Source organism: Cynocephalus volans, chromosome 8, assembly GCF_027409185.1.
Source record: "Cynocephalus volans isolate mCynVol1 chromosome 8, mCynVol1.pri, whole genome shotgun sequence".
In the NCBI taxonomy this organism is placed as follows: Eukaryota; Metazoa; Chordata; class Mammalia; order Dermoptera; family Cynocephalidae; genus Cynocephalus; species Cynocephalus volans.
In genome coordinates, this window is record NC_084467.1 from 11995876 (window position 1) to 12009904 (window position 14029).

At 50.8% G+C, this 14029-nt stretch overlaps 1 protein-coding gene across 1 annotated transcript; it reads left to right on the forward strand.

Annotated features, from left to right (window-relative positions):
• Window positions 1–586: 586 nt before the first annotated feature.
• CTRC (chymotrypsin C) lies at window positions 587–7109 on the forward strand. The gene is given in 9 exon segments (XM_063105707.1): window positions 587–629; window positions 1872–1969; window positions 2072–2144; window positions 2147–2168; window positions 3257–3379; window positions 4164–4300; window positions 5085–5230; window positions 6232–6384; window positions 7050–7109. Coding segments are annotated over 9 exon segments (855 nt in total).
• Window positions 7110–14029: the final 6920 nt, after the last annotated feature.

Below are 14029 nucleotides of genomic sequence, written 5' to 3' on the forward strand. Positions count from 1 at the left end.
GGCCCAGGCAACATTAGTAGAATGAGGGAGAAAGAAAGTCAGAAAGCAACTGGGTACTATGTAGACAAAGAAGGAAGCAGTGTATCTGAGCAGTTTGAAGCCCCAGACCGGTGTGAGAAGTGCTGACTGCAAAGCCTGGCTCTGTTCAACCCAATACACACATGCAAACAACAACAAAGAATAAAATTTACAAAAAAAAAAAAAAAAGCCAGGTTCTGTTGCTGCCCGACTGTGTGACCCTGGATAGTCACTTACCCTCTGAATTTCAGCTTCCTCATCTTTAAAGAGCAGATAATAGTATCTACTTCATGTTGTTGGAAGCGTTAAGTGAGATAATGCAGGAAGAATTGAGCATGAGCACAGTGCTCGGCACATAGTAGGTGCCCAATAAATAATAACTAAAAAGAATAAGGTGGGGAGAGAGAAGGAGACCACACTCCAGGTAAAAACCCTACAGCTCAGAATTTGCTGTAAGGGTATTTGAAAAATCCATGCTTCCAAGAAGCCCCATTCCTGCCCAAATTAAACAGTAACCAACCAAGGTCAGGGAAAGGGCCTTGCCAGAGCAGGTTGTTCTCCAAGGAGGATGGGACTCAGCCTTGACCAGAGGGGCTCCCCGACTCCTGCCTGTAAGTGTGCCCCTGCCCATCTTGACACCATGTTGGGCATCACAGCTGTTGGCCACGCTCCTGGCCTGCAGTAAGCTGCGGGGTGGGGACCAGCTGCAGCCAGCAGGCTGTGAGCTCGAGCTGTCCTCCTGGGCACAAGGACAGGAACAGGGAGCCTTCTGCTCTGCAGGAAGGGCACTTTGGGGTCCAACGTGGATTCAGAGGCTCCTTACCAGCTGTGTGTCCAACGAGCCACTTCCTGCCTGGCAACTCCGCTTCCACATCTGCAAAATAGGGATGATGATCTGACCTCCCCAGGTCGCTGAGGATTAGAGACAAGGTGTGGAAAGCATCAAGCAAGGGCCAGGGACACGGTAGATGTCTCATCCTGGGTTCACTACAGGGACCATCGGGGCCTGCCTTTCCCAGTGCTATCTCTCCTTTGGGGATTCTCTGCTCCCTCATTTTGGTGGAGTTCTCCCAGATTAGGAATCAAGGGGCTTGGCTTAAATGCTACTCACTCTCTGCAGGACCTGGATAAGTCCCTTTACCTCTCTAAATCCACTGGCTCTTGTGGCAAATGAGAGCACTTGACTAGTCCTTCCAGCTAAAAACAACAACAGTAATAATAGCAACTTCTGTTTATTGCGCATTTACTATGTGCCGGGCACTGTGCAGGACCTAATTCGATCTTCAAAACAACCTTGAGAGGGAGGGTCTATTAATATCTCCGTGTTACAGATGAGGACACCGAGGCTCAGTGAGACTCAGTACCTTGCCCAGTATCCCATGGCTGGGCACAGTGGAGTACATGCTCTTGACCGCTCCACGTAGCATCCCAGCTATGACAGTCAGGAATTCTGTGGATTTAATGTTCACACACATTCCCCCCCCCCAATTATGCTGATTAATATGCTGTACCCAGAGAGAGCAGGAGGAGGGGAGTTAGAGAGGAAACGAGTACACCTAAAAAGGAACAGAAGGACACAGGCGTACCTAGGCACTCACACACACCAGACCACCTTTCTTTTCTGCCAATGCATCCACTCTGTCCTGGGCCTTTTGCTAAACTCTCTGCATACCTTGTCTAATTTAGCTCCCAGGACGAATTCACCAGGTTAATGTTCTTCCCATTTCACAGAAGGGGAAGCTGAGGCTCAGAGAATTAGGTGGCTTCCTCTTTCCCTCTGCCCACCCCCCTGCCCCTTCCCCAATGGGGAGGCCAGCTCCACTCATCTTTGCTCCTCCCTCTCATCCCCCCAGCCCCAGCCTCCAGCTGTGGGGTCCCCAGCATCCTGCCCAACCTGTCAGCCCAAGTGGTGGGCGGAGACAATGCCAAGCCCCACAGGTGGCCTTGGCAGGTAAGCATGCTGGGGGTGGGAGGTAGGGATGGAGAGGGTGGTGGGGTGAGGATCCCCAGGGACCTGTGGGCTGACACGTGGCCCTTCTGCACGCTCCTCCAGCTCTCCCTCCAGTACCTCAATGACGACAAATGGAAGCACACATGTGGCAGGACCTTGATCGCCAACAGCTTTGTCCCACTGCTGCCCACTGCATCAGGTGAGCAGGGATGACATCCCAGAGACCCGGCCACACCCTGGGAGGGAGTCTGATGAGCTGCTTTTATTAAGCACCTACTACACACTCTAGGCACTGGGCTAAATATGCTACTTACTTACTCAGTTCATTTATTCAGTCAACAGGTATTTAGTGTGCACCTACTATGCGCTAGGGAAGACAGCAGTGAAAAAAGACAAAGTCTGTGCTCTCAGGGAGCTTATATTCTAGTGGAAGGCAGAGCAATGGGCAATTAAACAAGCAGACACTCATATATAACCTATCAAGTGGTAATAAAACTAAGGCCAGAAGAGGATAAAAAGCACAAGGGGCTCTATTTGAAATGAAATGGCCAGGGGAAGACCTCTCTGAAGAGGGGACACTGGAACAAAGACCTGAAGGAAGTAAGGGAGGAAATCAGCGATCTGGGGGCCGGGGGTTCCGGGTGGAGGAAACAGCCAAGGCAGAGGCCTGGAGGCGGTAGCCTGCTTGGTGTGGTCAGAGGTACCCAGGAAGCCGTTGTGGCAGGAGCAGAGTGTACGAGCAGAGAGCAGGAGGAGGTGAGTCAAAGAGGAAACGAGCACCTGATTATGCAGGTCTGTGTAAGAACTTTGGCTTTGACCCTGAGATGGAGCTACTGGAAGGATTTTGGCACAGAAAAGGGATGTGGGTTAACATATTCTAGAAGACTCATACTGCTGGGGTAAGAACAGACAGGAGAGAGGCCAGGGTAGAAGCCGGAGGCAGTAGTGTGGCTATGACAATAATACAGGCCAGAGGCAATAGCAGCGAGGATTAGTTTATTCTCACAGCAGCCATGGAGGTAAGTTCCAATTTCACCTCCACCGTACAGATGAGGGAACTGAGGCCCGAGGTTACCCAGCTAGGAGCAGCAAGGCCACAACACAAACCCAAGTCCTAGGTCCTTTCCCCATGCCCTAAGAAGGGTCAGTGGAGACAGACATTCCCTTCTCCCAATGAGTCCCACGGTGGCCATGGGTCTGGGTCACCAAAGCACCAAGTTCCCTTTCTACCCCACTGGCTGGCAAGAGCAGCAGGCCACTCTGACCAGGTCCTCTTCCTCGGCCCAGCAACACTCGGACCTACCGTGTGGCCCTGGGGAAGAACAGCCTGGTGGAAGATGCGGAAGGCTCCCTGCTCGTGGGTGTGGACACCATCTATGTCCACGAGAAGTGGAACTCCTTGCTGGTGCAGTGAGTGCCCGGCTGACCAGCTCAAGGTCCCTGGGGGCAGTGCAGAGGGAGGGGTTGCTGAGACAGAGCTGTACAGCCTGCCCCACACGTACCGGCCACCCCATCCTAACCCTCAACAGCCAGCAGATGACTCTTTTAAGCAAAATGTCAAAATGCCTCCCATTCCCATCACTGGCCATGGGTCCCCGGAATAAAGACTCCAAGGCCCCACAGGGTCTTGCCTAAAGCCTCCCAGCCAGAGGCTGAGCCAAGACTCACCTTTATTGAGTGCCTACTGCATTCCCACACTGCAGTAAGCACTTTAAATGCCATCTCTTATGTAACCCTCACAACAGCCCTGGTCAAGGAAGAAAGACTCAGAGAGGTTGAGGAATATGTCCTGGATCACACAACCCAGTGCAGGGTAGAACTAGGACTCAAACCAAGCCTGTCTGGGTTTGCAGCTCTCATTCTGGTAACATAAAAATATTAGAAATGGCATCTGCAAAAGCCCCTCTTTTATGAATAATTTCCAATTTGCTCTAGCTTATCCTGGTCAATACATAACCAGCAGTGATTTGGAATGCTTCCTCTCTAGTATCCCCTCTGGGGCAGGTGATCATGTTAGAAGGCAGATCATTTGTCCTCCAACATGTTGAAAGCCAATACGCAGCTGGCGGGCAGGATGTTTATGGTGGACCCTGGCCCCCGTGGCCTGCTTCCCAACTCGCAGCCTGACCCTCTTAGCGCTGGTTTGTGGGGCCAGGACCTTCTGCCCACTCACTCTCTCCACTTTGGATTCCAGCAATGACACTGCGCTCATCAAGCTGGTGGAGCCCATGGAGCTGAGTGACACCATCCAGGTGGCCTGCCTGCCGGAGGAGGGCTCCTTGCTGCCTCAGAACTACCCCTGCGATGTCACTGGCTGGGGCCTCCTCTGGAGTGGGTACGGCCCCTGGCAAATCCCCAGAGCCTTCCTGGAGGAAGCAGCACCCACAATCAGCATGCCTCCCACATTTGCCCACCACTTCTCCTTTTTGCCTAAACATTTTTGCATCTTTTAAAACTTTGTAATAATAATAGCTAATATTTATTAAGCACATGCCATATGCCAGACACTCTAACAAGTGCATATAAGGGGTGTTGTCAGAATTAAATGGATTCGAATATGCCAAATGCTCAGAACAGGGCTTGGCACCCATAAGTGCCATATAAATAAATTAAAATAAGCCATTTGGGGGTGGAGGATTAGATCTTATGGTATACCATATGCTCAAATAGATTCCAGCTGAATTAAAAGTTAAATGCAAATAAATGAAACTACAAAGACTTAGTGGAAAATGCAGATCAATGCTTAGAAAATCTTGGAGTGAAAAAGACCTTTTAATATGCTATACCAAAGGTAGAGACCTGCAAGGAAATGATGGACAATTAAATCCCCCCAGAATCCAAATTAAAGACTCAACTCAACTCAACGGTTATTCCTGGAGCGCTTGTGTTCATTAGTTCTGCCTCCAGCCTGTTCCCCTTCCCCACCCTCAAGGGATCCTGAAGCAAACAATCTGGGACCATTGGCTGGCCTCTGGATTAAGGGCACGTGTGTGGCTCCCACTAAGTCCCAGCCAGAACTCACCTATGTCCTGTCGCAGCCCTCTGTTCCTGGAGGCCTGGGCTGGGGCTGGCACTGCCCGGGCTGACTCCTTGGTCACAGCCACTCTCTCCCCAGCCAATGGCCCCATTGCTGACGAGCTGCAGCAGGGCCTGCAGCCTGTGGTGGATCATGCCACATGCACCAAGAGTGACCAGTGGGGCTTCATGGTGACGGACAAGATGGTGTGTGCCGGGGGCAATGGTGTCACCTCAGCCTGCAATGTGAGTGTCCGGACCCTGCATCTGTCCCTGCTCCAGGTGGCCAAGTGCATGGGGGCAGTGGGGAGAGTGAAGGAGGGTGAGCTGAGCAAGCCCTTTCCAGGGAGGAGACTGAGCCCTAGCTGGGCCCAGCAGGCTTACAAGAGACCTGTGACCCCGACCCACTGTCTCCCGTTCCCGTCCCCCAGCACTGTGGTGAGAGCAGCAGAGTTGAACATGAGTAGCTGAGTTCAAGTTCCAGTCCCACCACTTATTAGCTGGGTGACCTTGGGGAGGCTGTCGAACCTCTCCGAACCTCAGTTTTCCCATCTATAAAATGGAGCCATAGTAACCACTTCACAGAGTTGATGTGAGGAATAAGTGAGTCTAATGGGCATAGAAGAGGCTTCATTAAAGTCTCTACATGTGTTCCCCCTGCCGTCAGCTCCACCAGTCCAGGGAGACAGGGGACTCAGGCAGTCTAACAGAACCATGAACTATCTAAGATAATTAAGAGGGCTGGCCCCTGGCTCACTTGGGAGAGCGCGGTGCTGACACCACCAAGTCAAGGGTTAAGATCCCTTACCAGTCATCTTTTAAAAAAATTAAAAAGTAAGATAACCAAGGACTGTCCTGTTTTCAAGCACACAACCCTCTCCCAACTCCCACCTTCCTCTCCTTCCCAGGCCTCCAATATGACTCCCAGCATCCTCACTTCTCTGGGCAGCTCACAGAGACATGGTGACCTGAACAGCTAGGGAAACTGAGGCACAGAGAGGGTTAGCATCATCCCAAGATCGCACAGCAAACCAAGAGCTACTCTAACATCCCAGGGCCTCCCAGACCAAGGCCAAGGCAGCCCCAAACCACATTTTCTCTGCCTCCCTCACCATGGGCAGGCTGAATTCTAAAAGGAGTGCCAACGCTGAGAAGCCAACCCACGCCCCCCCACCCCAGCCCACCCTGCTCCCCAAGCCCACTTCTGAGGGAGTCCTGGTGGCTGATGCCTACCTGGTCTGGTGCAGGGGGACTCGGGCGGCCCTCTGAACTGCCAGGCCGAGGACAGCTTCTGGGAGGTGCATGGCATCGTCAGCTTTGGCTCCAGCCTGGGCTTCAACACCTTCAAGAAGCCCACGGTCTTCACCCACATGTCCACCTACATCGACTGGATCGAGGAGGTGGGTGCCACCTCCGCACCTCCCTCCTGCCCCCGTCAGCCCCTCCCCCTGGCTCACCCATTCCTTCGCTCACTCCTCCATTCATTCATTCACTCATTCATTCATTCATTCATTCATTTGCTCATTCCACCGTTCATCCGTGCACCTATTCACACATTCCTTCTCTCACTCATTCATTCATACGTCCACTCACTTATTCAAGAAGCATATCTGAGCACTCGCCGTAGCAGGCCTTGAGAGGGGTGCGATGAAGGACACAGTCATTAACACCTCCATCCATTTATCCACAAGCTTCAGTGAATACTTATATCCCCATCTAAGCACCAGACCAGTCCCCTCAAAGCTGAAACATGGCCCCATGAGAGCTGGGCCCCGCAAAGGAGAGGGGGTGGCGTGGATGGTCATTTATCATCCTGAGGGGGGGGAACAGAGGGACACCATGGGCTGGGGGCTTTCACACTGGGGACAGAATGTGTCCTGAGCCCCATTTACACAGCAGTCTGAAATGCTGGGGGACTCAGACCTCTTGGGCAGGGACAAGGCTGGCTGGTCAAGGCTGGGGGCTGTGGTTGTGGCCCCCCATGGACCTACTCTCCTGGCAGGGCCTTGTCTGCCCTAGGAGGTGGCACCCGCAGTTTCCCTCACACTGTTCTCCACTCCTCCAGAAAACGAAGCTGCGATCCATCCTTGGGAGCCACAACAGCAAATCCCTACAACCGCAATAAACCTCCTTCGCCCTCAGCTGCCCGGACTCCTGACTTGAACCTCCCCTGTCAGTGCCCAGGCTCTGTAGGGGCTGCCCCTTTCCAAACCAGGGATCCAAGAGAGACCAACCTCAGCCAGGCTGGGTAGGCCTTGGAGGGAGCTGCCGAGGTAATGATGGGGGTGGGAGGATCCCAGGAGGCCATGTGAGTAGCCTGCGGGGATATGAGTTAAGGACTCACCCGACACTTGCCCGCTCCATCTCATGAGCTGTGAGCCAGCCTGACCCTATCCCATCACCCGCTTCTCTGATCCTGCCTCCACAGAGGGGTCTGGTGGGCCCTCAACACCCCCCAGCTGCAGGTGGAAGATGGGATCTCCCCAAGGGCAGTCTCCCCAGCCCAGAGAGGCCAGGCCACAGGAGGTCACCCAGAGCTCAGGGACGACCATTGGCTAACCGAGGAAGGAGCTCTCTAGCGGATCCCCCACCTGGCACAGTCCCCATGGCTGCTGGGTGCCTGGGATGTCTGATTTGAGGAGTGTTGAGTGAGTGAGTCCTGCTGGGCATGGTGAGGGTGTGGGACGAGGAGGAGACCCCAGCCCTGCCCTCAGGGGGCAAAGGTTTGAGAAAAGCAGGGAAAGAAAGAGCTGGGCCAGTTCACAGGAACAGCCAGCCAGCGACACATGAGCCACGAGTCTCAGGAGGGGAAAGCTCTCCTGAGCCTGACTGGAGGGCAAGTGGGACTGAACATGGCAGTGACCCAGCATCCAGTAAGGGACATGCCAGGTGGGGATCCTGACCCTCAACACGGGGTCCCTGGTCTGGGGCACTCCTGAAAATGTGCTGATCTACACATTTCTAGAGGCTGTACCCCACCCCAGCCTCTGACCTCCTGCCAGGAGGGCCCACAGCTAACAGCTGCTGCTGTTTGGCCCGGGAGTCACCCCGTTGCCCTCTGGGCTCCCAGAGGTGGGAACCGTGGCATGCCTCCCACACCCCCACAATGCCAAGTCAATCCTCAAGAAAGACTTTATTTACTGAACAAGTAGTGGGGCCTGTGAGGAGCCCAGCACCAGCTCGGTCCTGGGAATTCAGGGGTGGTTCAGACAAGATCCCTGCTCTGTAGGAGACATACCCATAAACAGATCTTTGAATTTCCTGGTGTACGTGTGAAAACAGGAATACAGACCAGGAGCACAGAAACGGCACACTTAAACCAGTGTTGGCTGGCAAGAAGAATCCAGGATGACTTCCTGGAGGTGGTGGTGCCCAAGCTGAGTCTTAATGCTTGAAGAGAAGGTACCCAAGTACAGAAGGCTCTGCTGTTTTCTTGACCCACACTTCTTTCCCAGACATCTTCTTCTGTGCCTATCTGTATATTGGAAGTTATAAATGCTAAATGCTTGCTGTCCCCGTGTCCCTTGTAAGGGAGCTATGGGACTCAGTTGTGACCTGTAAGGTATAATAATTAAATAATATCTAACATTTATTGAGCACTTAGTATGTGCTAGGCACTGTTCTATGGGTTTTACACTTATTATCTTGATCCCCCCCCCAAAAAAAAAACTGAGGCCAGAGAGGGTTACGACATCCCAAGTTAGTGTAACTAGAAGGTGGTGGAGCTGGGATTGAACTTTGGTAATCTGGCTTCAGAGCCCATGTTCGTGCCCACCATGCTCTCCTGCCCTGCCGTGTAAGGAGAAGTCTACTGGAGAAGCAATTGTTCTCTGATAGGAAGAGTCTGACACAGCTGATACTGTGACACAGCTGACACTGCTCCTTCCTCTTCTTCCTACTCTGGAATACAGATGTGATGCCTGGAGCTGAGGCAGCCCTCTTGTGGCCAAGAGAACAGCAGCACTGTCAGGTCAGGTATAGTCAAGGTAGCCATCTGATGTCAACAACCATCCTCCTGTGACTGTCTCACCATGTGGAAAAAAAAAAGTCTGCATGTGTTTTAGCCATTGTAGCATGTTTGCAGTTACCTGTAACTCAGTACATTTCCAATCAGAACCCTCAGAAACAACAAAAGGGGTCACTTTAACAACCTGAGCAAAGTTGTAGTGGTGACCTGGAAGAGGACCAGCAGCCGGTGCTGCCGGAGCACACGTGAGGGCCGGGCTAGGGCAACTGGCTGTCCTGGTTTGCTCTGGATTGAGAAGTTTTCCAACGTGCAGGTTTCAGTGCTAAAACTGGAATACTTCTGGGCAAACAGGGACAGTTGGTCACCTTAGCAAGGAGGGGCAAGTGGCTGGAGAATGAGCAGAGCCCTTCACGAAGGCCTCCCTCGTGCTGAAGTAAGAGCTGGCTGGGACTTCATTCCGAGGGCAGGGGGAGCCGTGACAGGGTTTTAAATGGAGAAGTGATCGCTGGTCAGATGTCCACACTGATGTGTTCACGTGGCTGTGTGGAGGGTGATGTGGAGCAAGCAAGAGTGGAAGCAGGTAAGGAGAGGCCTTTGAATGTTTTTGCTACAAAGACCTGATAAATGCATGAGGTGATTGATGCATTAACTACCTGACCTGATTATCATACGACATATGTATGTATATACCGAAACATCAGATAGTACCCCATAAGCATGTATAATTACAATGTGTTTATTAAAATTGATAGATATATAAATGAAAGAGTGAAGGCAGGGAGGCCAGTTAGGAAGCCTCTATAACAGTCTAGACCAGAAATAATGTGGCCAGGTCTGAGGCCATAAGGAAAAGGAGAAAAGGGAAATATTCGATTTTAAGAGGCAGAAGTATAACGTTGAATAGCAGCCCCTAGCCCCAAATCTACATAAACTTTCAAGAATGTAATTGAATTACCAAAACTACTATTTATTTGCTAATACATGGTGAGATAGAAGCCACAGTTCTGTTTGTTCAACAAGAGTGTAAAATTCTTGTATTTGGAGACAAGATGCACTGTTGTGCCCAAGAATAGGTGGCTATCTGTGTAGATGGAATAATGCTCCCCCACGCCACCCCGCAACCGGTGAACAGGCTGCCTTACATGGCAAAAGGGATTTTTCAGATACGATCAAATTACGAATCTTGAGATAGTATAATTATCCTGAATTATCAGGGTGGGCCCAGTGTGATCACAGGGGTCCTTATAAGAGGGAGGCAGGAGGGTCAGAGTCAGAGAGGAGATGTGGGGATGAAAACAGGTTCAGAGTCAGAGAGACCTGACTTTGAGATGGAGGAAGGGGCTGCCAGCCAAGGAATGTGGCAGCCTCTAGAAGCTGGAAAAGTCAAGGGAACAGGTTTTCCCCTAGAGCCCCAGACGAAACCGCCCTGCCAACACCTTGGCTTTAACCCCGCTAGACTAACTGCGGACTCCCAGAACTATAAGATAATGAATTCGTGTGGTTGTAGCCACTGTGTTTGTGGGGATTTGTCACAGCAGCAATAGGAAACTATGATAACACCAAAGTCAAGGGTTCGGGTCCCTTATCGGCCAGCTGCCAAAAAAAAAGGAAAGTAATGCACCATCTCTCCTCCCATGTTAGGAGAAAAAAATCCAAGGCACACTGTGGGGGGCTTAAGCTTCATGGAAGGGGAGGGTTCAGGGAAGACTCCCTAGGATCTGGCTTGGGTGACAGCAAGGATTTGTGGACTTTGTCCAAGAGGTCACAAACCGGTGGGTGGAAGCAAAGAACACGAAGAACGTAGGCACTGACCTTCCTTCCTCCACCTTCTGCCTGGGGGAGGAGAGGGACTGGCCAGGGAGGCTGAGAACCCCACGTGCCAATGATCCACTAGCATGCCACTGGGTGCCTAATAGTAGTTGCCATGGCTAGCATATATTGAAACCTTGGTAATCTGTGTGCCAGGCACCGCCCAAGGGCTTCACATACATGATCTCATCTAATCCTCCCAACATTCCTGATTATTATCCCTTTTTACAGATGAGAAAACTGAGGCTCGGAGAGGTTTCACACCTCACCCCAAATCACACAGCTAGTAATGGGGCACCAGGATTGAAACCCAGATAACTAACTCTAACTCCAGAGCCTAACATGGTACAACTAACAACCATGTTATTCCACTATTATTCCTAAAGTCTTAAGACCCCCTCACACACTGAAGTCCTCTAGTGACCGGGGAGGGTGTAGGCTGTGGGTGTGCTGACAAGCCTTCATTGTCTCTGGCAATGAGCCCAGAGACAGAGACCTGAGAGGAGAGTTATTGTTCCCAGATGTTCACAAAATGCCTTCAGCGACTGTATCAGCTACTGTTGGTGCAATAAATGCTGCATAACAGCCAACCACAAACCCTCAGTGGCAGCCAGTGAAGAGGATTCGTTGCTCACACTTCTGGGGTTACATGGGGTCAGTTAGGTAGTCCTGCTGATTTGGGCTGGACTCATTCATATGTCTGGGGGCAGCTCAGAGTTGGCTGATCTGGTAGGGATCAGACTGGCGTGGCTGAGCTCCTCATGTCTTTCACCCTCCTCCTGGAAGACACTGCAAAGTTACATGGCAAAGGGCACAGACACAGCAGGGGGTGAAGGACATGACCACACCCACGTCATCTCTGGCACAAATTAATAGCACAAATTCTGGCAGAGCAGAAAGGAGGGCACTCACTGGGCTGGAGCTCTGAACTCCAGTGTCAGTGGCCGAGTTACTTAACCTCTCTGAGCCTCAGTTTCCCTCATCTGTAAAATGGACATCTGCCCTGTCTCCCTATTGGGAGCCAATGAAATAACAGAGCCTTGGGAGTAGGAGTCATTGCTGCTAATGGCCTCATAGCCTGGACTCCTAATAGCAAATCTTCCCTCTCTCTTTTGTCTCTTAGGAGAGGAAGCCTCATTTCTAGCAGGCCTCAGGCCTTAAGCATGTCCTCAGGGTCCAACTTCCAAAAGCTGACTCTTATTAGGTTGAGGCACATGTCTGCAAAGGTTCAACACCTGCAGTGGGCTGGGGCCAGATAAAGGCACAGAATAGCACAGAGCATCTTCCTAGAGCACCAATTTTCTGTGAAGATTGGGAGGGGAGGAAAAAACCTTACATTAAAATAAACCCAGCTATAGTATGAAGTCACGAAATTCAAATTAAGCTTTCCAGATGAAGGATGAGATTTCTGAGACATTTTGTTGTGACTGCTGTGTGCTAGACTCCAGATGATCAATTCACTGCAAATTAGAGCCTGCAAACCGAATCTGCTTTATAAATAAAGTTTTATTGGAACACAGCTATGCCCATATGGCTGCTTTTGCACTGCAACGGCAGAGTCAGCTAGCTGTGACAGACCATATGGCCTGCGAACCTAAAATATTTACTATCTGGTCTTTTACACAAAAAGTTTGCGAACCCTGATCTACTGGGATTCTTCAGTAGAAAAGTTTTAAGAATTCTGTGCTATTCTGATAACCAATGTCTACAGGTCTACAGAATTAAGAGTGCACGTTCATTGCACATTTACTATTCTGAGTGCTTTAAGTGAATAAACTGTTATTTAATTCTAATAACAATCCTGAGAGATAAACGGAATTGTTAATGTTTCTATTTGACAGATGAAGAAACTGAGAAATAAAAGAAACTTGCACTAACCCAGTGCTTCTCAAATTTTAACGTGCAGAGGAACAGAATCACCTGGGGATCTTGCTAAACTGCAGGTGCTGAACCAGCAGGTCTGGGTGTTAGGCTCTGCCTTTCTAACCGGCCCCTAAGCTATGCTAATGCTGCTAGTCCAGACCGCACTCGTTTGTGAGGATCCAAAACGCAATCACTACACAGAAACACCTGAATCTGAGCGCAAGCCCATAGCCAATGAGCTATAAGGCTTCTCAGACGAATCATTTTGAATGAGTCATAAACCTCTTCTGCATCTCCCTGTTCCCACTGAGATCTCAAGGACTTATCCCAGTTTAGAAGTTGACAGATCTCCAGTTGTTGAACAATATAAATGGGGAACTGAGCCCCAAAGAGGGAGGTGGGTGTAGTAATACTTGCTCTTCACCTCCCCAGCCTGCATTTCCTCTCATCCCAGCACAGAAGCCTGGATATGGTGGTCTGGGTGGAGCCTCACTGCCCAGGACAAGGGTGGAATATGTGTTCCAGGCTCTGGCCAATCAATGCATTGCATCCCCTCCCCTACCACAACAACTGGCTCAGGGGTGGGCACGTGACCTGAGGCAGATCCAATCAGAGAGCGTTGCAGGACTGGGCAGTGGGAGCTACCCGAAGGCTCTCACTGCTGGGTTTGAGTGTGAGGGGATGTGAGGCTACTACAGCAAAGTGGGAGGGAAAAGGGGAGAAGGGGTTATTTTACTGTCAGGGTATATTTCAAAATGTGGGGAGACATTTTTGGTTGTCACAACTTGGGGAGGGAGTAAGGTCACTGGCATCTAGTGGGATGCTGGCCAGGGATGCGACCATCGTACATCCTGCAATGCACAGGACAGCCCTCATATCAAAGAACCATCCTGTCCAAAATGTCAATAGTGCTGCAGTTGAGAAACCCTGGGCAGATTCTGCAGTGATCTTGGCCTCAAGGAAGGGAGAACCTGGAGCTGCCTCAGGCCACTTAATGGAGCCTGAGAGTGGACTTCACAGTGGAAGGCACAGCCAAATGATGGAGGGAAACTGAGTCCTGAGGACATCACCAGAGCCCTGAATCCAGCTGTGCCTGAAGCTAGTCTGCTCTTGGACTTTTCCATTTTGTGGCTCTTTTGGCTTAAGCCCATTTGAGTGAAGTTTTGTGTCACTTTCAAATCCTCACAGAAATGTGGCGAGACAGACCAGGCATACGTTCCTCTCCCTGTTTTGTAAATGGGCAACCCCAGGCCAGAAATCCTGTGTGATTTGCCCAATATCACACAGCAAGCTGCGGCATACCCAAAACTGGTGTTTGTTCAGGGTCTTCAGGCATGACAAACCTTATTTTTATATTAAAACAAACACAGATACACGGAGAAAATTGCCAAGTTTACATTAATCTT